The 27,037-nt window shown below is 51.4% G+C and overlaps 1 protein-coding gene and 1 pseudogene across 2 annotated transcripts in view; one reads left to right on the top strand and one right to left on the bottom strand.

Annotated features, from left to right (window-relative positions):
• Positions 1-18,003: 18,003 nt before the first annotated feature.
• Positions 18,004-19,668, bottom strand: LOC132226884 (small ribosomal subunit protein eS8-like; annotated as a pseudogene).
• Positions 19,669-22,133: 2,465 nt separating this feature from the next.
• The window catches only part of ATXN10 (ataxin 10), a 128,155-nt gene continuing 123,251 nt past the window's right edge, over positions 22,134-27,037 (top strand). The window contains exon 1 of one of the 2 annotated variants that reach the window (XM_059681380.1): positions 22,134-22,468. In XM_059681380.1, the coding sequence (XP_059537363.1) occupies positions 22,353-22,468 (116 nt within the window). In that variant the 5' untranslated portion in view covers positions 22,134-22,352. The remainder of the gene's footprint in view (positions 22,469-27,037) is intronic. The other variant, XM_059681379.1, reaches the window with a different exon arrangement.

The following is a 27,037-nucleotide window of genomic DNA, read 5'->3' as shown; positions in this document are numbered from 1 at the left end:
CTGGCTGTGAGGACGGGAGGGAGGGAAGGGGTGATGGGCAGGTGACCTGGCCAGGTGTGTGCTCGGGTGACCTGTGCTCACACGGGAAGGGGCGTGATAGGTTGGAATCTGGAATTTGCCATAAAGCAATGTCTTCTCCCCCGACCTGTGCACCTGCCGGGCCTTGCTCCACCTCTGCCTCCAGGTGACGCCTTCCAAATGCCCTGGGCCACGGGAGCCCCACTTCTCTGTGCTCCGTCTCCATGACAGCTCCCTGTTTCACTGCTGCCCGGACTGCCAGCCAACTCGACGGGGCTTCCCAAGACCCAGGCCAGTGGCCCACCTCCAAGGGCACCCTCACTGGGGGCAGGCAAATGGCTTCTTCCTTTTTTTTTTTTTACATTTATTTTTATTGGCTTCAGAGAGGGAGATAGAAACATTAGTGATGAGGGAGCATCACTGGTTGACTGCCTTCTGCACGCCCCCTAGTGGGGATTGAGCCTAAACCCGGGGCATGTGGCCTGACCGAGAATTGAGCCGTGGCCTCCTGGTTCATAGGTCCATGCTCAACCACTGAGCCCCGCCGGCCGGAAGTGGCTCCTTCCTTGAGTCGCCCTTGACTGTGACCACTGCTGCTCAGATCCACGCCGCAGCAGCTGCTGCAGAAAAGGAGACACAAATAAAAGTTCGGAGGCTCATGGGCACGGGCCACTGCTCTGACCTCTCGGGTTTGTGCTCCTTGTAAACGCTGACTGTGCCTTTTCGTTGCGTCCCCTCGCCTCTGTCTCTTTTAGAATCTGTCCCCCAAGAGAAAGTGACAAAACCCTCTCCGGAGAACACCGTGGGCGGCAGTGCTGGGTCAGGGGAAGGTGGTCCGCAGTCGGGCCTGGCTCTCCCTCTGTGAATTCCCTTCTGTGCCCGAGGTCCGCCCGTCTGGCTAAGCTCCTGTGTGAGCGAGGAGCTCCGACGTTCTGCCACCTGAGCTCTTGTGGGTAAGTGGGTTCCTTACCCCGCACATCCAGGTCCGTCCACGCTCAGCGACCAGCCCTTCGTGAGCTGGCTCAGCCGGCGGCCCGGCCCGCACCCCGGAGACCGCGAGGGGCCTCACGTCCGCGAAGCAAACACATCCACATGCCGTGTGTCAGCAGGAAGCGACGGCACCTGCGTGTGCCGCACAGACACACGAGTGCGCGGCGCGCGGTGCAAGCGGCTGTTTGGTTAAGGCGGAGCGCTTTGTCGGGGAGGACGGGGGAACTAGGTGTTGACTCAGGAGGTGTTCCCCATGTCAGGTTTCAATGGCCACGGGAAGGAAGAGGAAAGGAGAAAAATGGCCCCTTTAGAATGTCTCAATCCATCACCTTCCCTTCGGCAAACACTGCGGAGCCGCTGGAGGGGCGCCCGCGCCCTCAGGGAGATGGAGGCGGCGGATGGCGCGGTTGCTAAGGAAACGCTCTGGGCTTCGGAGCAGCAGAGCAAACAGACATCTGCGGCGCGAGTCAACCATTAATTCGTTAATATTCTTAGCGAGGGGGTCTGGGGAGACGGCGCTTTCCGCCTTGATGCCGAGTTCTCAAACGCTCCCTTTCATCGCCGAGCAAACACTCGTGGCCACTTCACGGCCATTACTCGCTCTCCGCCCGCTCAAGAGGCGGAGGCGGCTCGCGCTCCGATTCTAATGGATCAAAGAAAATGGGAACCGGCCGAGAAGTGGGCTGCGTGGTTTGGTTTTGTTTCTTAATTGGCAGCGGGGTTTTTGTAGAGAGTGGAGACTGCATTAAGGGTAGTTTGACTTCAACACAAAGCGCTTCGGGTGGGCAAACAGGTCTGAGTAGAGGCCGGGCCACGCTGGTTGACCCACGGTTCTGCCTGCGCCGATGGCGGCCTTGTCAGCGGCCAGATTTCGTGGCGCAGGGGTAGGAGGAGGTGGGTGCGGAGACCCGAAAGCTCCCTGGGTGTCGATGGGACCAGGCGGCGCAGGCCTGGGCCCTGGGCGGGGACAGGACGCCTCGGGAGGCCGCGGTGGTGACAGGAGCGGGGGTCCCAACTCCGTGGCTGAGAGGGAGTCAGCATGGTCCCTTCAGGTGCCCACAGGCCCGGCCCCCGCAGGGTGATGGACAGGTGACCTGTCCCAGCCGGGGCTTGCCTCTGCCCCTCCACAGGGGCCCAGACCCGGCAGCTCTAGCTGCCCCCCCCCCCCCCGCCCGCCTTTCTCTCTCGGACGCCAGTGCAGTCTGAACAGTGTCCACAGTTCCCGCCGCCCAGGCAGCGTGAGGAGAAGACGGCCTCCTGCCATGGCCACACCTGGGCCGCCGAGAGCGCGGGCAGTGCATGTGCTTGTGGGCTCCCGGAGCTGCACCTTCCGAGCTGTGTGACCTGCGCCAATTGCTGAACCTCTCTGTGCCTTGGTCTCCTCCTCCACAACCCAGTCAGCCATTGCTCCTCCCACAAAGGGCCGTGGATGGCAGGGTCTGGAGGGATTCGCTGGCATCGCTAACGTTCCAGCAGCGAGGGAAGCGGAGGCCCCCGGGGGGTGGCTGGGTGGGCGGCGGAGCCACTCCCTGGCCCTGCATCGGCACCGGCGCCTTGGGCCTCCTCCAGTCGTCCCCCCCTGAGGCCCAGGAGGATGACCTGCCTCCATCACCCAGCAGGTCCGGGAGGAGTGTCCCCGAGCTCCTCTGCCTGTGTAGCCGCAGTGAGGACCCCGGTGCAATGCCGGCCCAGAGAGACCAGCACGAAGTCTAGTGGTTGATAAACACGGCATCGAGGGCAGATGCTGCTGTGAAGGGAGGAGGGAGCCACGGCCCAGGGCACACTGAGCCAGAGCTGCCCGGGCACCAGGCGGGAGCAGAGGGGTGCAGGCAGGGCAATTCAAAAGGTGGGACCGGGGAGTGCTTCCTGGAGGAGGTGGCCTTCGAGGAGAGTCTTGAATGGAGAGCAGCTGGCAGGGACTCAGGGAGTCCAGGGAGCAAACCCACCATTCACACCTCAGTCCTTGGAGGTCTGGGAAGGCAAGGAGATCACTTCCCTGCCAGGTCCTGAGGTCTCTGAGGTGAGCTCATTCTAACCCTAACCCAGGGCTGGGCTGGGGGGAGGTCTGTGGGTTTCTCTCCCGGGGCGCTGGGGGCAGCACCAGTCCTTGGGGTCTGTCAGAGATATGGCCTCTCGGACCCTGGTCCCTGGTCCCGAGGGGCCTGTCCCAAGGGCAGGTCAGGGTCAGTGGGGCAGGTCCTGGGGCCGGCAGGGGCAGGGGGAGCTTTGGGGGATCCCCGTGTCCCAGGGGAAGGGGCTCTGGAGGTGCTCGCAGAGAGCAGTGCCCGAGTTTCCCTCCTGAGCCACGGCTCCTGCTTGAGACACGCACGCTCTGCCCCTTCCAAGGGACGGGCCTGCAGCTGGGAGTGTCTGGGGGCTGGGCTGCCTGAGAGCTGAGAGGCCCTGGGAGGACAGGGCCATGGGGACTGGGTTCCCGGGTTCGGGTGTGGAGATCACATGACTGCATCCTCTTTGCTCCCCAAACAGTGTGATTATTAAGAATAAAGTCCCTTTCACTTGCTGCCTACTCAGCCCTTTGGTGGACCTACCTGCAGCACCTTCTGGGCCATAGACCCTTCAGAATCATCAAATAATAGGGTTCAACATCAAAACCCACCCCTGCTATCCCGGGGGGCCTGTCCAGTCTAGACCTCAGTGGGGACGGAAGTGGGTTGGTCTGCATCCTCTCCTCTCAATGAAATGCCTGGTACTCTGCCTGCTGTTTTTATGTTTTTATATTATTACTAGAGGCCTGGTGCATGAAATTTGTGCACTGGAGGGGGGGTGTCCCTCAGCCCAGCCTGCACCCTCTTTAATCTGGAACATCTTGGGGGATGTCCGACTGCCGGTTTAGGCCTGATCCCAGTCAGTCATCCCTTTCACAACCCAGGACTGCTGGCTCCCAACCGCTCACCTGCCTGCGAGCCTGATTACCCCCTAACCACTCTCCTGCCAGCCTGATCGACGCCTAACTGCTCCCTTGCCGGCCCGATCACCCCCAACTGCCCTCCCCTGCTGGCCTGATCACCCACAACTGCCCTCCCCTGCCAGCCATCTTGTGGCTGTGGACGTCGCCATCTTTGAGAGTGAGGCAGTCAATTAGCATATTTCCTCCTTATTGGCTGTAGGTGCCGCCATCTTTGTGGTGGCATGAGGGTCAATTAGCATATTCCCTCTTTATTAGATAAGATTTTTTAAAATAATTTTTTATTGATTTCAGAGAGGAAGGGAGAGGGAGAGAGAGTTGGAAACATCAATGATGATAGAGAATTGTGGATCAGCTGCCTCCTACATGCCCCTCACTGGGGATCGAGCCTGCAACCCAGGCATGTGCCCTGACCAGGAATTGAACTCTGACCTCCTGGTTCATAGGTCATCGCTCAACCACGGAGCCACGCTGGCCTGGCTGCCTGCTGTTTTTAGATTCAATGTTTCCATCATCCTGTTCATAAACATAACAGATGCGATCTGTGTTCTAATTTTATGAGCAGAAACTCATCTTGATGGGAGGGACCCCCGTGATTTCAGAGGCCGGAGAACGCCTGCTGGGTGAGGGATGGAGGGACAGGTGGTAAATGAGGGGACCCCACCCAGAGCCCCCAGGGGTCCCCACATTCCACCCGCGCTGCTCCCGCTCTCGGCGTTGTTGACAGCTCCGAACAGATTCTTTCCACAGGGAATCGCCCGAACACGACATGAACGGGCTCGCTTCCTACCAGAGGCTGAGTTCTAACTGACAAATTGGACAGGGTCCCTAAGGCTAGGGTTACTGAGCTTTGTCATTCTCACTAAAAATGTGATTTATAATATACTCCTACTTGCGAGACACTCCTGCTCCCAGGAATGAGGGCTCGCTCGCGCAGAAACAAGAGGTCTCCTGAGTACCGGGAGCCCCTATAAAACCCGCTCCCCCGGCTCCCGAGCCTAAACCAGGTGTGCGCGCCGGGACTCCGCCAGCCAAGTGAGTTTCATCTCATTGCGTTTAATGACAGTTTAGGCAGGAAACACTTACCGTTCAGGACGGGGCCAGAGTAACCCACGATTTTCTTTAGGACTTTCTATTCCAAAGGGAAAGACCTAAGGGGCTGGCGAAAGGGGTTTTATTTCCTCTGCTTCCAGTTTATAGAAATAAACCCAGTATTCGCTGTTCCGTAGAAACCGACATTTGTGACTACAGAATATGTCGGGTATCGGAGATCCATCTGCGCCTCAGCCAAGCCGCCGCGGGTGAAAACCACACACGGAGCCGGTAAACAGCCCGACTCCGTATCAGCCCGGCTAGACTCGTGCTGCCAGAGCTCACCGGCCGGCCACGGTGGGCAGAGCGGGTTTGATCTCTGGGTCCGATCGCTTCGCAGCCTCCGCCGCCACCTTCTCAACCCGTCTCCGTATCATGGAGCTTCCTAAGACCCTCCAAGGGGGTAACCTGAGCCCGTGAAAAATGAGCCCGAGTGTTGAGGGGACGAAGCTCCCCGCCGCAGAGGTCACGGGGGAGCCGCCCGCTATTTTTCCTGACAAGCGCCCTTCCCTTTGTCCCGCCGGCGCGGCCTTGCCATTCCTCCGCTGAGAGGCACGGCTGAGAAAACATATTACACAGCGGCGGTGGTTCAGAATGGGCGCTACCTGGTGGGAATGTTCATTTTACCCATAGTTTCACGTGTGGAAATAGCACAGTGTTTCCAGGTGCCACGTGTGCTTTACTGCATTGCACGCACGTTGGCGTGCACAGGTTCTTCCCTCAGAGCCACGGAGGACAGGGCGACCCCACGAGAGGGGATGGAGTCTCCCGTGAAGGGGCCTCCAGCCAGGCCGCGGGGTGGTCAGGGCTGGGCTGAACGCAGGACCGCAGCGCAGCAGCCACGGCAACGACCCCTGGAGAGTGTCCCCGAAGGACTGGTTGTGGGGGCGCCTCGGGACTCCCCAGCTCCACAGGCTCAGCCCTCCCCTCGCGGCTGGTGGCTCTTTGTGTGTGCCGTGGGGGTGGGGCCGCTCTGGGCATTCTTGGAGGGCAGGCATCTTGGTCTGCCCACTAGGTGTCAGTAGCAGCCTCTCTCCTCCAGGGGTGACAACCAAAAGGTCCCAGACAAGGCCAGAGGTCCCCTGGGGGACAGCATGTGTCCTGGATGGAGATCCACTGCCCTAAAGAATCAGGGGAGGTGGGCACAGTTAGTCGCAAATGACAATATCTTCAGGGGACATAGAAGCCGTGTGCAGGCATCGCCTTAAGACAAGCGGTTCTGAGCTGCTTCGGAAGGCTGAACAAGGACAAATGGGGCAAAGCTGTAGAGGCCAGTCTGACTAAGCCACAGGGAGAACTTTCTAGAAGAGCCGTGCAGCTGCCAGGCTAGAACCCTGGCTCTTTCCTCCATCAGAACTTTCTGGAGCTTCCCCCCAGCAGAGCCGTGTGCTGGCAGCGTGGCCCCCTGGGGGGTGCAGTCCTATGCCAGGAGCAATCTGAAGGCTTTAAAGGTGGGCCTCATGCCCCAAGCAGCCAGCCCTTTCTGCCAGGGCACCCCAGTTCCGCAGGGAGGGCGGGCAGGGCTGTGCGAGGCGGGGCTGGGAACCCAGGGAGTTGGGGCAGGAGGAGGAGCCCTCCCGACAGAGTTTCTGGTCTGAGGGTGCCTAGCTGGTGTCTGTGTCAGAACTTGAACCCAGGGTCCCCCCCCCCTCCACACCCACCCACGGAGGCAGGCGAGCTGTGCAGGTGAGCGCCCAGCCAGGAGGCCTGAGCCCCACCAGCCTCCGCGCGGGAAGCATGTCCCCAGGTGCCCGCTAGGTGTCGCTCTGGGGTCTGGAATGACTGCTTGCTGGTGCCGCAGACTGAGTGGCTCTTTTTTTCTGCTGCTTTTTTTCCAGACTTTTACATTTTCTGCCCCTTTGCCTCCGGCACAAACATTCCAGTATTCTCCACGACAGCTATCTTCGCTTTCCTGCTAAGTGGCCTTCCCTCTTTTCTCCCCGCCCCGTCTCCTCCACAAACTTCCTCCCCTGGTGGTGGACCTCCTTGCAGGTGTGGGTGTGCTCCTGGGGGGGGGGGGGGGGGAACGTGGGGGGGGGGGGAACTAAGGACCTCGTGGGAAGCCCCAGTGAGTCCCCGGGAGCCAGAGAGGCAGCCTGGCCAGGGAGCCTGAGCTGGGCCTCGGGAAGATCGCGTAGGGACCACATCTCCATGCGCTGCTGCCCATCACCCACTCCTCGTGGCTGCACCCACACCTGGCTCACTCCTCGCCCTGCTGCCCATCACCCACTCCTCGTGGCTGCACCCACACCTGCCTCACGGCCTCCTCGCCTTCTGAATGGCGAGCCCTGAGTGGCTCCCACTTCCAATCCCTCCGCGCGCAGCAACACTGGTGGCAGAGGCAGCGTGTCGGGGTTGCTACCGCGTGGGGGAAGGAAAGGAAAAGAAACAGTTTAAACCCTGAGCCAAGGAAACATTCAAAACCAGCAGCAGTTCCTGTCATAACAGTGAGGGAGCCAGGGAGTGTGTGTCCATGCAGAGGAGAAAGTGAGGCTGGGGGAGCCGCGTGGAGAGCTGGGTGGGTGATGTGTGGCCGCCTGTATGGAGGCCCAGGCAGGCGCAGGGAGAGGCAGTGCTCTGGCGGGGTGCTGGCGGGGTACTGGGGGGTGCTGGGGGGGGGGGCAGAAAGGAGAGACAGGGTAGCCAGGAACTCCTATAAGCTGGTAGAGCTGCCACAACCTGCTCCCCACCCAGGGCCTCACTTCCCGTCCCAGGTCCAGGTCACGTACAAGGTCTCCCAGCGCCGAGGGTAAAAACCGCCCCAGCCCCCGCACCTCTGCTGTTTTCGGGCGGTGCTGTCTGTGCTGGTGGGTTTGTAGGCGGCATAAAAAGAACATAAAGCAAAATGGGGGACACAGACAGAGGACACCGCCATCCCCTCCCGCCCCGTCCCCTCCCCTCCCCCCACCTCATCCTGATCCCCAGGGAGGGTCACTCTGGAGAGTGTCCAGCGTTGGGGGCATTCAGCCCCGGACCTTCCTAAGAGAGCGGTGACAGAGACCTCCATGCAGGTGGGGACATTTGGGTCGTGGGGTGAAGGCACTTACTATGTGCCAGACACTGTTCTAACAGCGTCCCAGGCCCACAGGTGCTCACCGTCACCCAACGAGATGGTTGCTTTGTGTGTCGCGGGCACATGGCTGGCAGTGACACCGGAAGGGCCTTGGGCACAGGCAGCCTGGCTCCGGGACTCTCTCAGCCGCAGTCCACAGTGACGAGCCTGCACCATGACAGTTCCGAGCAACATGAATAAAAGCATTTGAGGGACAGTGTTCCCCATGGGCCTGGACTGCAGGGCTCGTGTGGACAGCATTGCCTGGGGCGGTGATTTGCTAAGTTACTTGAGAGGATACCATCGCCATCTGCAAAGCATCTGCACATCTATAACTATATTGGAGGCCCAGTGCACGAAATCCGTGTACTGGGGGGGGGGGCCTCCCTCAGCCCAGCCTGCGCCCTCTCACAGTCCGGGAGCCCTTGGGGGATGTCCGACGGATGGCTTAGGCCTGCTCCCTGCCACCACTGCTGCACTCGCCAGCCGTGAGTGAACCCAGCTTCTGGCTGAGCGGCACTCCCCCTGTGGGAGTGCACTGACCACCAGGGGGCAATTCCTGCATTGAGCGTCTGCCCCCTGGTGGTCAGTGGGTGTCACAGCGACCGGTCGTTCTGCAGTTTGGTCAGTTTGCATATTAGCCTTTTATTATATAGGATTTGATTCCCAACAGCCTTGTCCAGTGGGCAAAGCAGACAAAGGAACAGAGACTCCGAGGCCCAGGTGGGTGACCAGTGAGGGTGCAGCAGCCTCGTCCTCCATCCAGCACGCGGGTGCGCCCGCAGCCGGTGGCTCTACTGGCCGGGGACCTGCATCCCACAGGCGCCTGCTGTGTGCCAGGCAGGCTCACAGCTAATGGCAATGAGAATTTATAATATCCCCGTTAGGGGTCGTTTTCCTCCATTCACTGAGGCGAGAGAAGTGGCTCCTCCGAGGTCCCCCCTGAGCCAGCCCGGAACCCACATCTGTCTGTCTGGCCAGGACACGTGTGTCTGGCTGCGAAGCTGTGCTGTTTCTCTCCCATCTGAGGGCTTCTTCCCACCAGCTCCCGGCACCCACCGCAGGCTCGGCCCTTTCTCAGCCCTCACTCCCCAGAGCTGTGCTGCCAATTCCTGGGCAGGATTTTCGCTCTGAGGACGGAAAGAAGGGGCTTTGCTGAGCGCTGTGTTATGGACAAAATAATTCATGAGGATTCATCGCAGACACGCTGATGGGAGCAAAACCAACAACACAGGAGAGGAAGCGAATGACATTAAAATTGGGGGGTTGGGAAGACAATGATAGGGTGGTTAAGAAAGGGAAGGGTTTGGTATAAAGAAAATAAGTTCCGTTTGAGGGATGTTTGGTCGTCGGTGGTGGAAGCCTGGTTCGCATGTTAGGTAGAAGGAAAACATAAAGGAGGAACTGCGGGCTGGAGCTGGGGGCAGGGGGCGCGTCTGTGAGTCATCTGGAGGACAGACCGAGTCCCAGAAACCAGCCCCGAGGCCTGGAGACGGGAGGGAGCTGCCAGATGTCTGTCCTCCCCGCACCTCCTCCTCACCGGTGACTCTCACCTCCACTCCCCTCCGGCCGCCCACACCCGGGCCTGGTCACCAGTGGACAGTTCCAACTGCACTCCACGGTCCCACTCCCTGACCACAGCTTCCGACGGCGCTGCCAGTCCCCTCACGCCCCCGTCCCCCACCCCTGCGACCTCATCCTGATCTCCAGGCCCTGGACTTTCCCGTGCGGCCCCACCCCCGGCTCCCTGCCTCCAGCCTCCAGACACGCAGGCCAGGGCGCAGCCATTCTCTGGCCAGGACCCTCACCGCGCTGCCCCTTCGTCCTTCCGCCCTGCTCATCCGCCCAGCTTTGCACAAGCACCTGTTCTGCCCGCCCTCCGCCAGCTCCTGCGCCCAGGAGGAAATCCCACACCAAGGATGTGTGCTGCCCACAGAGCCATGGTGCCCAGTCAGCTGCTCACTCCTCATGACTTCCCCCTCCCGCCTCTTCTCAGCATCCATTCCAGGCCTCCACAGCTCCCCGCAGCAGCTGGCTCTGCTCCTGGCTCACAGGGGAAATGGGGGGAGCACGGATGCCGCAGGCTCTGCGCCCCGTCCCCACACACGCATTTGCTCTGTGTGCACCACGCTACGTGCTTTGTGACTGTGCTCTCTCATTTCTCCTCGCAACAACCTGCCTCTAGTCTCACTTGACAGATTAGGAGCCAGAGGCTCAGTGGCCGGCCCCGGGTTCACAGCCTGCAGGCAGGAGGTGGTGGCTGGGACGGGGGCGGGGGGGCGGGGGGGGTGCTGAGTGTCTTTGGATGTGCGCTCTGAACCCACAGAGCCAGGTGCTGTGCCACAGGCTAAGGCGATCGTGGGACACAAGGCAGACCAGGTCTCACCCTCCTGAAGCTTACATTTTACAGGACCAACACGGTAAATACATGCATGACGATGTGAAATAAATATGGGTAGCGTGAGTGCCGGCAAAGGGAGGTCCGTGTGAGGTTAGAAAAGGGGATGAGACGATGGAAGCGGAGAGCAGAGGGAGGGCAGTGTGCGAAGGACTCACCCTTCAGCCCTGGGGCCTGGCTTTGAGGCTGGAGAAAGGGAACATGGTGGCCTCTAGAACGAGAACAGGCCAGGAACCGGGTTCTCCCCTGGAGTCTCCGGAAGGAACACAGGCCTGCCCGTCAGCACCTCGTTTTAGCCCAGGGACATCCATTTCAGTCATCAGAACAGTGAGCCACTAAGTCACCTCAAGCCATGAAGTTTGTGAAGATGTGTAAGAGACTCGATTTTTAAGATCCTAAGTCTGTGTTGTTTCAAGCCGCGGAGTTTGTGATGATGTGTTACAGCGGCGCCGGCGCCAACTACTGCACACCAAGCACTCCCACCTGTGCCCCAAGCTGGCATTTGCCCTTCTCCATCTGACCATGAGCGACTCCCATCCGTATGGCCAGAGGTAGTGAGAGCTTCGGGACATGTGCCCGTGCGACAGCGGCGGGTGTCATGACTTTGGGCCGCTTGCTGGTGTTACTTACGGCCGCCCTCTGGCCTTGCGGGTTCTCAATCCCAGTCCTGCTACTCCTGTCTTAGACGAGTTGCTGCAGCACTAGCGGAGGGTCTGGAAGAATCCAGCTCATGGTGGGCAGCGCTGGCCACATGGTTACTTGACATCATGGTCAGGTGCTCCATATCTTGCAGGGACCCGTAGCATGCCAGGCAGGAGCCTTTTACTTCAATACTTTGACGAGTTTTTTTATTTTTGTTTTAAAAATACGTTTTTTATTGATTTCAGAGAAAGGAAGGGAGAGGGATAGAGAACAGAAACATCAATGAGAGAGGAACATCATTGATCAGCTGCCCGCTGCATCCCTGCTACTGGGGATGGAGCCCGCAACCCGGGCATGTGCCTGGCCGGGAGTTGAACTGGTGGCCTCTTCGTTCCTGGGTCGATGCTCAACCACTGAGCCACACCAGCTGGGCACAGATCTACTTTCTGTCTTCATATTGTTTGCCTTTTCTAGAAAGTTCATATAAATATAATAATACAGCATGCAGTCTTTTTTTGCCTGGTTTCTTAATGTGGATATACCACAATTTGTCCATTCACCAGTTGATGGACACTTAGTTCCTTCCAGATTGGGGCTACGTACATGTTACTTTGTATAGTTGCTTAGTGGTTTCTCATTGTTTTCCCCTTCAAATTTTTTATTATTTTTTTTTTATTAAATCTTTATTGTTCAGATTATCACATTTGTTCCTCTTTTTTCCCCCCATAACTCCCCTCCTCCCAGTTCCCGCCCCACCCTCCGCCCTCACTCCCCACCCACTGTCCTCATCCATAGGTGCACAATTTTTGTCCAGTCTCTTCCCGAATCTCCCACACCCCTTTCCCCTCCAAGAATAGTCAGTCCATTCCCTTTCTATGTCCCGGATTCTATTATGATCACCAGATTATTTATTCACTTGATTCTTAGATTCACTTGTTGATAGATGCATGTTTGTTGTTCATAATTTGTATCTTTTACCTTTTTCTTCTTCTTCCTCTTCTTAAAGGATACCTTTCAGCATTTCATATAACACTGGTTTGGTGGTGATGAACTCCTTTAGCTTTTCCTTATCTGTGAAGCTCTTTATCTGACCTTCAGTTCTGAATGATAGCTTCGCTGGATAAAGTAATCTTGGTTGCAGGTTCTTGGTATTCATCACTTTGAATATTTCTTGCCATTCCCTTCTGGCCTGCAAGATTTCTGTTGAGAAATCAGCTGACAATCGTATGGGTACTCCCTTGTAGGTAACTGAGTTTCTTTCTCTTGCTGCTTTTAAGATCCTCTCTTTGTCTTTTGCTCTTGGCATTTTAATTAAGATGTGTCTTGGTGTGGTCCTCTTTGGATTCCTTTTGTTTGGGGTTCTCTGTGCTTCCTGGACCTGTAAGTCTATTTCTTTCATTAGGTGGGGGAAGTTTTCTGTCATTATTTCTTCAAATAGGTTTTCAATATCTTGCTCTCTCTCATCTTCTGGCACCCCTATAATTCTGGTGTTGGTACGCTTAAAGCTGTCCCAGAGGCTCCTTACACTATCTTCGTATTTTCGGATTCTTTTTTCATTTTGCTTTTCTGGTTGGGTGTTTTTTGCTTCTTCGCATTTCAAATCTTTGCCTTGATTCTTGCGCTCCTCTGGTCTGCTGTTGGGAGTCTGTATAGTATTCGTTATTTCAGTCCGTGTATGTTTAATTTCTAGTTGGTTCTTTATCATAACATCGAGGGTCTCATTAGATTTCTTGAGGATCTCACTACATTTATCGGCGGCTTCTAGACAGTTCTTAAGAGACCTTAAAAGTGTGGTTCTGAACTCAATATCCTCCATTGACAGTTTTGTCCTGTTTCTTTGTCTCCACATTTTTTATGCTTTCTTGGTGCACCCCCTAGTGGTCTTTGTGTGTAGTCTTGTTGTAGTTAAGCCTTGATTGTTGTCGGCAATACCGGGGGTGATTTGACCTCCAGGCTAACTGGCTATGAGAGTCCACTGTGTCTGCAGTGGGAGAGCTTCTGTGCTGGATCTCTAGGGCGGTGCTAATCTAGCGTTTGCCTGAGGCTATCCGGCAAATGGCTCTTCGCAGGGCTTGGGCGGGGCAGGTCCTCGGGGATCTACAGGGCGGGCCGGAGCGAGCACTTATGGCTGCTCTCAGTTCCGTCCCTAGGGGCTCTGCCTCACAGAGTCCCAGCAACTGCTGCAAACCTCGGAGAGAAAGCTGCCTTCAATTTCCGACCGAAGCCAGACAGTCCCGCTTCTCCCGTTTGAGTCTGGGTCCCTAGAGACTCGCCCGGATCTGGAGCTCAGAGTCTGAAACTCCCTCCCGATTGAAAACAACAACTGCGCCCTCTGCCTCCAGCCCGCTCCACGTGCACTCCGCACCTTAGTATTTCACTTCAGCACTGCGCCTCCTCTGAGTCTGGGTATAATATTCTCTTTCCTCCTAGTTGTAGAATTTCCACTCAGCCAGCCTTCCTGTGGTTCTGGATGATGTCCGTTCCATCTTTTAGTTGTTTTTTGAAGTGGTTGTTCGAGGCAGCAATCTCCGGCGTTAACCTATGCTGCCATCTTGGTTTTCTCCCCCTTCAAATTTTTGTTTTTTACATATCTTTATTGATTTCAGAGAGGAAGGGAAAGGGAGAGATAGAAACATCAATGATGAGAGAGAATCATTGGTTGGCTGCCTCCTGCACACCCCACACTGGGGATTTGAGCCCACAACCCAGGCATGTGTCCTTGATCAGAATCGAACCGGGGACCCTTCAGTAAGTAGGTCAATGCTTTATCCACTGAGCCACACCAGCTAGGGCTATTTTCCCCTTTGAATTACCTTGGTGCTTTTGTCAAAAACGAATTGACCATATAAGTGTGAGTTAATTTCTGATCTCTCTATTCTATTACATTTATCTCCACTGTCTTGATGACTGTAACTTTACAAGTCTTGAAATAAAATACTTAAGTCCTTCATCCATCTTACTCAGAACACTTTGAATAGCATTGGTCTAAACCACTGTTAGACCAGCGGTAGTTACATTCAGAATGGCATTTGTAAGTTTCTCTTCCATAGTTTTCTGCCAAATGTTTATAATTAAGAGCTCAATGTCAGACAATGTCAATGCCAGTGGAGAAATTCCAAGTTCAGGCAGAGAAGGTGGGAGGAGTGCTAATAATATCTGAATATTGTTTGGTACTGATTGACTTGACAAAGTTCACTTCATAAAAAGTAACTCTGGCCTTTGGATTGTTCTCAATGAATTTCTCTTCTTCTCTGCCAATAGATTTCTTTCTTTCTTTTTTGGGGGTGTTGTCAGTCTTTTTATTTTTACTTATTTTTTTCTTTATTGGTTTAGGTATTACATATGTGTCCTTATCCCCTTAGATTTCTTTTCTTTACTGATTTTCAACCTTCTGTGATCTTAGTTGCTGGGAAGTGTAAAGCAGAGGAAGTTTTCAGGCAAGAGATATACCTGGGCCTGTGCCCACAGATGTGGTCTTTTCTTCCTCCAATTTTTACACTTGTAGTAAAATATACATAATATAAAATTTTCTATCTTAATCATTTTTATGTATACAGTTCAGTGGTATTAAGTGCATTCACAATGTGCAACCATCACCACCATTCATCTCTATAATTCTTTTTATCTTGTAAAACTGAAACTCTATCCATTAAAAACTCTCCATTCCTTCCTCTCTCCCAGCCCCTGGCAACCACCATTCTACTTTCTAGCTCTACGAATGTGACTACTCTAAGTACCTCATATAAGTGGAATCATACATTGTTGGTTTTTTGTGTGACTAGCTTATTTCACTTAGCTTAATGTCCTCAAGGTTCATCCATGTTGTAGTGTATGTCAATTTCCTTCCCTTTTAAGGTTGAATAATAAATAGTCACTGTGTGGATGAACCATGTTTTGCTTATCCAATTATCCACTGATGAACACTGAGTTGCTTCCACATTTTAGCTTTTATGAATAATGCTGCTATGACTATGGGTGTACAAATATCCCTCTGAGAGCCTTCTTTCAAGTCTCTTGGATATATACCTAGAAATGGAATTGCTAGATCACGTGGTAATTCCCTCTTTCATTTTTTGAAGAACTGCCATACTGTTTTCCATTGTGGCTGTACCATTTTACTTCCCCACCCCCAACAGTGCACAAGCATTCCAATTTCTCCACATCTTCATCAATGTTAGTTATTTTCTGGTGTCTTTTTTTTTTTTTTTTAAATAGTAGCAATCCTAATGACATGAGGTGGTCTCTCCTAGTTCTATTTGCATTTCCGTGCTGATTAGTGATATTGAATATCTCTTCATATGCTTGTTAGTCCCATTTGTATATATTCTTAAGAGAAATGTCTAGTCAAATCCTTTGCTCACTTTTGATCAGATTATTTGTTCTTTTTTGCTTTTGTTGAGTTTTAGGAGTTCTTTGTTTTTCTGGATATTAATAACTTGTCAGATATATGATTGCAAACATTTCCTCCCATTCTGAGGGCTGCTTTGTTTACTCTGTGGTCTCTTTTGATGTACAAAATTATAAATTTTTCATACAGTCCAATCTGCTTGTTTTTTCTTTTGCTGCCTATACAGAAGGGGCATTTTGAGAGACCTGGGAACATGAATGAGGATACCAGAGGAGGCAAAGTCCTCAGGTGGTTTCATGATGGTTGGGAGCAGAACCATGCCATAAATATTCTGATTCTTTACTTTTAAACCCATGACACATGGCTGCTTTATTATTGCTTTATACTTTGGATGGTCATTTAGAGGAAGCTGAATGTTCACTTTTCTTATTGCTTTTTTTTTGTTTGTTTTATCCTTACCTGAGGCTATTTTTCCATTTATTTTTAGAGAGAGTGGAAGAGAGAGGGAAAGACAGAGAGAAATATCAATGTAAGAGAAACACATTGATTGGTTGCCTTCTGTAGGAGCCCTGACCAGGGCCCAGGCTGGGGAGGAGCCTGCAACCGAGGTATTGAACCTGGGACCCTTCAATCTACAGGCCGATGCTCTATCCACTGAGCCAAACTAGCTAGGGTTTTCCTTTAGTATTTTTAAAAAGTTTTTCTTATTCAAAGGATTGCTTTAAATAACCTAGCCTGGCCCTAACTGGTTTGGCTCAGTGGATAGAGCGTCGGCCTGCGGACTGAAAGGTCCCAGGTTTGATTCCAGTCAAGGGCATGGACCTTGGTTGCGGGCACATCCCCAGTTGGGGGTGTGGAGGAGGCAGCTGATCGATGTTTCTCTCTCATTGATGTTTCTAACTCTCTATCCCTCTCCCTTCCTCTCTGTAAAAAAAATCAATAAAATATATTTAAAAAAAATAAAAATAACTAAATAACCTAGTCTGTCATTACTAAAAGTGAAACATTTACCATTTTGTGAAACTTCTTGTATAAGGCAGAGATTGTATCTTTTGTGTTGGGTAGAATTCAGATATAAAACCAACTGCTTAGGCCATTTTTCTGGAATGTACTTTTATTTTTTGCTTGTCCAGTATTCATCTACTCATTTAAGATTCAGTTTAAATATCTTCTTTAGTAGTCCCTTATTCACCTACCAGTTTCCTAGCTCTTTGTACATCCTTTCTGGTATTATTACATTGTATCATCAGTATATCTTTATATTTCTGGATTCTCTAATAGACTGAGAGCTGATTGATGGTTGAGGCATTATATTATTCATTTTTGTAATAGAGATTCTAATATAGTTCATGATAGATGCTTAAAAATATTGGCTAAATTGAAAAATGAAAATTACATTTAAAATGAATTAGTAACAATAATAGGAAATTCGGTTGCTAACTTTACAAATTATATAAAAATCATTGATCCCTACAATGAAACTATTACTAGAAAGATCAGAATTACTGCTTAAATACCAGCAGTCTATTGTTAGTTACTTACTACCAATTATACCTTGAGCCAAATTAAGTAGGTATTAGTACTGTTTCATTTTACAAATAAAAGGCTTGAAGAGATGTTTGCTTGTCCATGATGAGGTGCTAAGAAAGGAGAGCAGGATTCATGCTCTTTACCAGAGATTGGCAAACCTTTTCTACAAAAACCCAATTAGTTAATATTTTAGGTTTTCTGGGCCATACAATCTCTGCCACAATTATTCAACTCTCTGATTGTAGCATCAAATAAGCAATATGTAAATAAATGACTGTGGTAGTTTCCAGTACAATTTATAAAAATAGATAGTGGAAAAGATTTGGCTCACCGGCTGCAGTTTGCTGATCTCTGCTCTTAACAATTACACTATTCTGTTATTTTTTCCTATAGGCTCCAAAGTTTTCAGTTCAATACATTTTTTAATATATTTTATTGATTTTTTACAGAGAGGAAAGGTGAGGGATAGAGAGTTAGAAACATCGATGAGAAACATCAATCAGCTGCCTCCTGCACACTCCCTACTGGGGATGTGCCCACAACCAAGGTACATGCCCTTGACCGGAATTGAACCTGGGACCCTTCAGTCCGCAGGCTGACGCTCTATCCACTGAGCCAAACCAGTTAGGGCAGGGGTCCTCAAACTACGGCCCGCGGGCCACATGCAAATACAAATATTGTATTTGTTCCCGTTTTGTTTTTTACTTCAAAATAAGATATGTGCGGTGTGCATAGGAATTTGTTCATAGTTTTTTTTTTTAAACTATAGTCCGGCCCTCCAACGGTCTGAGGGACAGTGAACTGGCCCCCTGTTTAAAAAGTTTGAGGACCCTGAGTTAGGGCATCAATACATTTTTATAGCATAGATTCTAAGTGCAAGCCACTGAGCTTGGTCCTGGATGAAATGAGGAGGACAAAGTCCCTGACTTGAGGGACTTCAGATGCAGGAAGGTGGTACATAAACACGTTTATAGCCCAAAGCTGTCTTTGAAAGGTCAGAGCCAAGAGAGGTCTGACCAGAGCTTTTCCTGATTGACACAGGATGCTTTGGTGGCATAGGTGGCAATGGCATAAGCTTTCTAGTGAGAGAATCATAGGCAGAGATAAGAAGGAGAAAGTGAGATAGAGGAGCAGCACAAGCAAGAAGTTTTTTCACCATCATTCATCTTCCATTCTCTTTACCTGTATCCTCGTTCTCTCTTTTCTCTACAAAAACCATACACATTTTGGTCCAAATCTTGCTTGCACCTCACCTTTCTCTCTTGCTTTCTATTTTTTCCTTTCCTTTTATTTATTTTTACTTCTTGACTACTGAGTCGTTGTTGATCTAGGTCTTTTGCAGCAGGCTCAAGACAAACTCAGATCACAGATTTCATCTGAAGTTTAATTCAGGTACATCAAAATGATGGCATGTTTACCTAAGGTGATGATTTTCAACATTTTTCATCTCATGGCACATAGACTAATTACTAAAATTCTGCGGCACACCAGAATATATATATATTTTTGCCAGTCTGACAAAAATAGGTATAATTTTGATTCATTCACACCAGATGGCAATTGTTGTGTGGCTGTTGTAATTTTTTAATTTGACAATCTAAGGGAAAAGAGGTCAGGGCCCCTCACCCAATAGTCACATATTGCATGCTTTAAAACATCTTGTGGCATGCAGGTAGAAAATTGCTGATCTAAGGTAAACAATTACTTAAGATATGTAACATTAAAAAATGCCTTTTAGCCCAAGTGAACTATTAGCTTAGTTCTGTCAATTCAGTCAAGGTTGAAAATCCTCCAGCTGATTCCAGGCAGTAAATAACACCCCACTGTTTGACCAATTTAATATCCTTCTGTTTCTCTTGCTTGCCCATACTTCTAGCCTACCCTGTTAATCTCTCTCTCTTTTAATCTTCCTTATACTTTTTGTCTTCCTCTCCTCCAGCTTTCCTCTTTCCTGTACTTTTTTATTGTTATTTCCTTTCTCCTTTCTGAAAATATCTTTTTTTCCCATAGACTGTAGACCACCTTTATGACATGAGTTAAGAGAGGAGAGAGGAGGATTTATTTGCCTTCTTGGGCCTTGATTTTCCTCAGATAGAAGTCCAGCTTCTTGCCCTCCAGCACACAGCCATCTGCAGCACAGTTTTGAAGCAATGTATGCAAGAAGCTTGCTCTGCTAGAACGGTTCCTCTAGAAGACTGCTGATTGTGGCGTTCTTTCCCCTTTCGTCATATTTCTTCTTAATTTTCTTCAAATGTTTTTTGTTTAAAGTCTCTTCATCCTTAGGAGTCAGTTTGGCCCCTGTCTTATGGCCCAGGGATAGTACATGGTGGGATTTGTACTGCTGTCCGTCTGGTGTGCTGTCAATGACCATGATGCAGTCATTTACTAGGGCCTTGGTGTGGACCAGGTCATTGTTGGATGCACTGTAGACAACATCGATAATTCTTGTTTTGCCTGTACAACTCTTGGAGCCCAGGAAAAGTTGCCCACATCTAGCCTCAAGACATGGTACTTTTTGCTGCCTCCTCGCACTCCGACTGTGTGCATTCAGTGGGTGCCCATCTTAGTGTTGGCAGGAGGGTGGCCCAGCTCATATATTTGCTTCTTCTGATAGGGCTTTCTCTTGTCCCCAGCCTGTGGCACTTGTGCCAGTTGTCCTGAGAGATGCCCATGGCTCGGTGCCTACTGGGAAGAGAAAATGCAAAGTCACAGTCCTAAAATAATATCTGTCAGAAATGTTCTTTGTTCATTAATTCAACTAACATTTATTGAACAATTACCTTATAGTAGGACCTTTTCTAGGTGCTGGAATACATTCTGGCAGTAAACAAAATAGATAAGTAACAATAAACCAATTAGAAATAAACTATGATATAGAAAGTGTTCAGTGCTATGGAGAAAAATTCCTGAGGATCAGGAATTTGAGTGGTGTACTGCTTGTTACAATTTTAAAGATTGGTAAGGGAACCTTGGTCAGCATGGCTCAGTGGTTAGAGCATTGGCCTGTGCACCAGAAGGTCTCTGGTTTGATTCCAGATCAAGGGCTGGTACCTGTGTTGCAGGTCCAATCCCCACCCCTATAGGTGTGTGTGTGTGACAACCAATTGATGTGTCTCTCTCCCATCAGTGTTTCTCTCTCCCTCCACCTGTTCCCTCCTTTCCACACTCTCTAAAAATCAATGGAAAAAATATCTTCACTCTTTGGGTAAGGATTAAAAAAAAAAAGATTGATAAAGGAAACTCATTAGATCCTTTGAGCAGATAAGCTGAAGTAAGGAAGTAAATCCTGCAAGTATTTGACTTGCATTTTTAAAGGATCTAGAATATCGGGAGGCAATAGAAGCAAAGAAACCAATCACGATTATATTGCAATGATCTAGGCTAAACATTAGGGCAGCGGTTCTCAACCTGTGGGTCGCGACCCCTTTGGGGGTCGAACAACCCTTTCTCAGGGGTCGCCTAAGACCATCAGAAAACACATATATAATTACATATTGTTTTTGTGATTAATTACTATGCTTTAATTATGTTCAATTTGTAACCATGAAAATACATCCTGCATATCAGATATTTACATTACGATACATAACAGTAGCAAAATTAGTTATGAAGTAGCAACGAAAATAATTTTATGGTTGGGGGTCACCACAACATGAGGAACTGTATGAAAGGGTCGCAGCATTAGGAAGGTTGAGAACCACTGCATTAGGGGGAATGTTTTCTAAGGATTGTTAAGCATTTTGAATTGTCTTGAGCACTGCTAGGAGATCTAATGCTTGGCACATAGAAATATTTGTGGAACGAAATGATTATGTAGTCAGTTAAATGGTAAGGCTGAATTACAATACCAAGTAACTTGCTTGTGCACGATTCATTTCTCCTGCATACTCTGGTGGTGCTTATTATTGTGTCTACATTTATTTAGGAAAGAACATAAAAAACACATTATATACACACTCCTACTCTTCAAATCAAATTGTAGAGGGCACGTATCTATGTATTTTAAGTGGTTCCACAGCCATTTGTACAGTCCTCTATAGCCCTTAACTGTGCTCGGTCATGTCTGCCTGTCTCCCAATAGTCTGCGTTCCTTCAGGGTTGGGACCATCTCACCTGGCATAGTGCGTGGCAACAATGCCTGTTGAAAGGATACCTGATACGATCACGGGCATGGAAATGAAATAAGTGAGTTACCAACACCCTCCAGAGAATCTTGTCTGATTCCTGTAAAATATATTCATTTCCCTTAGGAAACAAAGCACAACAATTCATAGTCTAGGGCATGTGTTTTAAGCCCCGGATGAGCTGGAACAGTGTTTTCTCGCCCTGTGTGAAGTGCCTGGTAAACAGCTGGGGAAGGAGAACTGAACTTTCGGGGCCTGAGACTTCAAGCTGGTGACAGACTGCTCCGGGTGCTCGGTGCTCTGGTGCTCGGAGTCCGGGCACTGATCCCTTCAACAGAGGAAATGGTCTTCAGGCCCTCAGAGGTCCCCCCATCCTCCCGGACTCCCATTTCCCCCTCAGGTGAACCTGTCCCCTCCCCCTCCCCCTCAGGTGAACCTGTGCTGTACCCCCTCCCCCTCAGGTGAACCTGTCCCCTCCCCCTCCCCCTCAGGTGAACCTGTGCTGTACCCCCTCCCCCTCAGGTGAACCTGTCCCCTCCCCCTCCCCCTCAGGTGAACCTGTGCTGTACCCCCTCCCCCTCAGGTGAACCTGTCCCCTCCCCCTCCCCCTCAGGTGAACCTGTCCCCTCCCCCTCCCCCTCAGGTGAACCTGTGCTGTACCCCCCTCCCCCTCAGGTGAACCTGTGCTGTACCCCCTCCCCCTCAGGTGAACCTGTCCCCTCCCCCTCCCCCTCAGGTGAACCTGTGCTGTACCCCCTCCCCCTCAGGTGAACCTGTCCTGTACCCTCCGCATCAGAGTGAACCTTGAACCCAGGCTCCTCCCCTCAGACCTGGACACTCCAGGCCTCGCTTCCCCAAGCCTCACGCAGAGCTCCTCCCGCGCCCCCTCCCCTCGGGCGGCACTTCCGCCAGCGCCCCCTCCCCTCGGGCGGCACTTCCGCCAGCGCCCCCTCCCCTCGGGCGGCACTTCCGCCAGCGCCCCCTCCCCTCGGGCGGCACTTCCGCCAGCGCCCCCTCCCCTCGGGCCGCACTTCCGCCCGCCCCCTTCCCTGGCGCACAGCCCTCCTGCCGGGCGATCCGGCGTCGCCGTGCCGCGCGCTCTCGCTTCAGGCGGGGCTGCAGGGCGCGAGGCGGCGGCGTGGCCTGAGGTGCGGGCGCCCCTCCCCGCCGGCTTCCCGCCCGCCGCTCCTCCCCGGCCGCCGCTCGTCCTCGTCCGCCTCGGCAGCGGCAAGATGGCGGCGCCCAGGCCGCCGCCCGCCGGGCTGTCTGGCATCATGATGCCCGCGCCCATCCCGGACCTGGAGGCCCTCCGCGCGCTGACGGCGCTTTTCAAGGAGCAGCGGAACCGGTAACGCGGCGCGGGCGGCCGGGCGGCCGGCCGGCTGCGGGGGGCGCGGCCTGGCGGGGGGCGGGCAGCGGGGGGCCGCCCCTTCCCCGGAGGCTGCGGAGGCCCCGCGCCCGGCCCGGGCCCCAGGCCGCTTCCTCCCGCGTCTGTCCCCGGGGCGCCGGGGGGTCGGGGCTGCCAGCTGCCCCCCACCTGCCGGTCCGGTGCGCTGAGGGGGACCTTACGCCCCCGAGCCCTTCGCCACCTTCGGCCGTTTCGGGGATTGAGCCGATGGCGCTCCTGCAACGTGCAGGCTGCGGATCTCGGGTGGCTGGGAGCAGGTGACAGGACCACACCGGGCGCATGGCACGTGGGGGTCGCGCGGTCAGGCACTAGGCGGCGGGCTGGGCTGGCGCCCCCGGTGCTGACTGCCCGCCGGGCCTGGCCTCCCCGGGCGGGGCGGGGCGGGGCGGGCGGCCGTGGGGGAGCCTGGTCCGGAGAGGTGCTGCCCCGGGCACCATAGCCAGGGCAGCAGGTGCCCCGGAGCCCGACAGCCCAGCATGTGCTTCCTGGCTTTGTAAGTTGCGCATTACTGACCAGTTTCTGGAAGCCTCGGATTCCTTGTCTAACAACGGGTGTATGTATGATACACAACTTCGTTTCTGGATCGTTCAGAGGAATGAAGGCAATAGCACGCGAAAGTATCAAGTGTGTGATGCCCTCAGTCAATGCGTGTTTGAGTTTGTTCGAATCTCGGCCTCAGTTTTGTCATCTGTTTAATGGGAATAATGTTGTACAGTACTTGATACATACTAGGTGTACTGGTTAATAATGGCGGGTTTTGTAATCAAAGAAAACACGATCATTTCAAGAGACACATCAAAAGTGCTTTCTTCAAAGTAATGTGCATCGCTAGCTACACATTTCCCCCATCTTTCAGGGAATTTGTGGAGACCGTCCCAATAGAACTTTTCTTGTTTTGAGGAAAAACCATTCAGAGACCCAGTTTTCCACTTCTTTGTACGTTTTGAAGTGCTGCTCAGAAAGTGTGTGTGCCATCGATCAGAACAAGTGTCATCTGAAGGAGCAAGGTGTGGTGAATACCGCGGGTGGGTTAATACTTCCCAGGCAAGATCTTTTAACGTGTCTTTAACTGGTTTTGAAGTGTGTGATGGTGCGTCATCATGAAGCAAAATTATTTTGCCATTGCTTCTGGCCCATTCTGGTCGTTTCACGATCAAAGTATGGTTCAAATTGATTATTTGTTGTCCGTGGCGATCAGTATTAACGGTTTCACCTGGTTTTAGAAGCTCATGATACACCACACCTTCCTGATCCCACCAAACGCAGAGTGCTGTCTTCTTTCCGAAGCGATTTGGCCTTGCAGTCGATGTTGATGTTTGACCTGGATCAACGCATGACTTTGTGCATTTGGGATTCTCAAAATAAATCCACTTTTCATCGCCAGTCACAATTCGATGCAAAAAAGACTTTTTTCGTGCCATTGAAGCAACATTTTACTGATGACTTTTCGGTTTTCCATTTGTCTTTCGTTCAGTTGATGTGGCACCCATTTTCCTTCCTTTAAAATCTTTCCCATTGCTTGTAAGCGATCAGGAATTGTTTGCTGAGCAACGTTTAATCTTTCTGCAAGCTGTTTTTGAGTTTGACACGCATCTTCATCCACTAATGCTTGTAATTGTTGGGCTTGAAACTTTTTCGGTTGACCTGGATGTTCTTTATCTTTCACATCGAAATCATCATTTTTAAAGTGTTTAAACCAGCGTTCACAAGTATTTTGAGATGGAGCATGTTTGCTATAAGCTTCCCGAAGTACGCGATAACTTTCAGCAGCACTTTTCTTCAAAATAAAGAAATGAATTAAAACTTCCTGCAAATGCTTTTTTTTTGGCATGAAATTCGACATTTTTAAGCGTAAAAATATCTATGATGTTAACACCTTCAGAAAATTTGACATATGATGTTTTGAAGCTTGTTGTCAATACAACAAAATAGCATACATATCAAATTGCATATATATCACCATAGGTGTAACTCCATCTAGTGAAAAAAAATCCGCATTATTAACCGGTACACCTAGTAGTACTAAGTAAATGTTAGCTGGTATTGTTGCTTCATATATTTATGTCCCCAAATACCAGGTTTTGTGAAAAGCCCTGTTCTGGGAAGCCAGCAGACAGTCATGCAGTCCCGGGGGGTGCATACAGAGGGTAGAGAGAGCATACAAGAAAGGCACACTTGGGTTGGGTGGGTCCAGATGATCCCTGGAGGTCCTCTTGTCTTTAAACTGGACCCCTTCATTGGAGCACTTCTACCTCAGATCACAATGGTGCGTGTCTGTTGAGAGAGCGCTGAATGCTTTTTGGGCGATGATGTTAACTGATGTGGTACTGATGGGAGATGTGTTGACTGAGTTAAGGCTTCAGCAGATCTAAACCAGGATGGGCCTGTGACTAGTTCCCAACCATTTTGAGCACCCCCTATGAAACAGGCTCTTTGCTAGGGGCTGAGGGTACAAAGGTGAATGTGACGTGACCCCCTTTTTCCAAGCATATTAGGGAAGTTGCTGTGTAAGCAAACTGTAATGGGAGGATCTAGACAAGAAGAGGTGGTGGCCCAGGGGACCATATGGGTCTGTTTGTTGGATACATGGATGAGCCAGGAAAGGTTTTAGATGACATTGGCTGCGTGGCTTACCGATGAGAGGGCTGAGTAGGAAGAACAGCATATGCAGAGGGACCATAGGCTGATTTTGCAGGCTTCCCGAAAGGGTAAATGAAATAACAGGAGACATTCAAACATCAGACCCCTTCCTGTAACCTGAGGAGAAAATCCAAGACCCTCAGTCAACTTACAAGGCCTTCTTCTGTTCTTCTCTTGCGGGGGGGGGGGGGGGGGGGGGGGGGGGATAGTTAATGGAAACCAGGGCAGGCCTCTCCAGGGAGTGGCATGAGAAGATCTGCATATGACAAAGAGCTCTCTGGCTGCCCCTGTGGGGGCTAAATTAGAGAGGGGGAGGCTGGAGGCAGGGGACTTTGAAGGAGCTGATGCAGAAGCGCAGGCGAAAAAGAAAAGTGCCGCATTAGGACATTGTCCATGGGGAGGGACAGGATACATGTTGAAAAGTATTGACAAGTTGTATGGACAGGACTTGGGGACCAAATGGATTATTAGGGGAGAATGAGGAAACATGCTGCCCACATTGGCTGGAGTTTTTCTGGAACCTGTCCTGCTCCAGGCAGGATTTGGAGACCAGGAAAGGTGAACTGATGTTCAGGTCTTGGGGCGGGGAGGCCGTTGGTGAGGCAGAGACCTGATGAGAGTTTGTGAGGACGGGCTTCTGGTCCTGGTTCTGCCTCTGCTTCTCTGTGTGTCTTTGGACAGATCACTAGTTGCCCCTCAGAGGGGTCTCATGGTTTAGACCAGAGTCCAGCTGCTCTGAGAGGATCCCTCCACTGCAGAGGAGCCCAGAGCGGGGGTGGGCCGCAGTGCCAGGAGCTGGATGGGAAAAGTGAAGCAAAATGAGGCCTCAGAGTAGCAGATAGAAAACATCCGCCAAAACAGAAACAGACTGAAGAAAGTAAGAAAGCAATTGATGGAACAAGATTTGCATGTTAGCTGAAAAAATGTATTTTGTGGGTCTTCGAAGACTTGATGCTACAAAACCAGTGTCTGTCTGTGGTAGCTGGAGTGACAGAAGTGTCATGTAGTGGAAAGAACAATGACTCGGGAACCAGGTAGACCTGGACAAAAACCTGGGCTTATCTATCTCTCTGGACTTCTTATTTCTCGACTTGAAAATGCGGATGATACCTCCCACTTTGTAGTTATTGTGAGGATCTGTACCGCTATACGTCTAGCACGGTGTTTTATGCCTAGTGGGTGCCATTTAGCACCTACTGTTAAAAAGTAACTGGGCTGTAAGCGACCAAGAACCCAGTTGTGCTTAATCTGCCTTTTAGAAAGCAATGGACGCTATTAAAAAGGTGATAATGCTAATTTTGGGGTTTAGCCAACCCCAACCCAGTGAGGTAATTCTCCTGGCTCATTGCAGTGGCTTTGATATGTTCACAAACTCTCTGCCCTTCAAGAGGAGGAGGGTAATTCCTCTCTCTTGAGTGGGGGCTGCATTTAGTGATTTGCTTTGAAATAAGAATGTGGCAGAAGTGGCAATGTGACTTCTGAGCCTAGGTCATGCATGAAAGCATTGCAGCTCCTCATTGCTCTCTGGGATCACTTTGACACAGCCGGCTTGTCTAGGTCTACCTGGTTCCCGAGTCATTGTTCTTTCCACTACATGACACTTCTGTCACTCCAGCTACCACAGACAGAAGCTGGTTTTGTAGCATCAAGTCTTCGAAGACCCACAAAATATATTTTTTCAGCTAACCCATGTCCTGAGGACACTCGGGCATCCCTAGGGATCTGCTGGTGAGGGATGAGGCCTCCTGCCAGCAGCCAGGGAAGGAGCCATTTACAATTCCTGAGAAACCTTGAGCCTAACCACTCCACTCAGCCACTAACAATCCGCAGGCCTGTGCGGGACCCGAAATATTACTGTTTTAAAATGCG

This window comes from Myotis daubentonii, chromosome 2 (genome assembly GCF_963259705.1).
Source record: "Myotis daubentonii chromosome 2, mMyoDau2.1, whole genome shotgun sequence".
In the NCBI taxonomy this organism is placed as follows: Eukaryota; Metazoa; Chordata; class Mammalia; order Chiroptera; family Vespertilionidae; genus Myotis; species Myotis daubentonii.
This window is presented reverse-complemented; position numbering and strand designations above follow the sequence as displayed.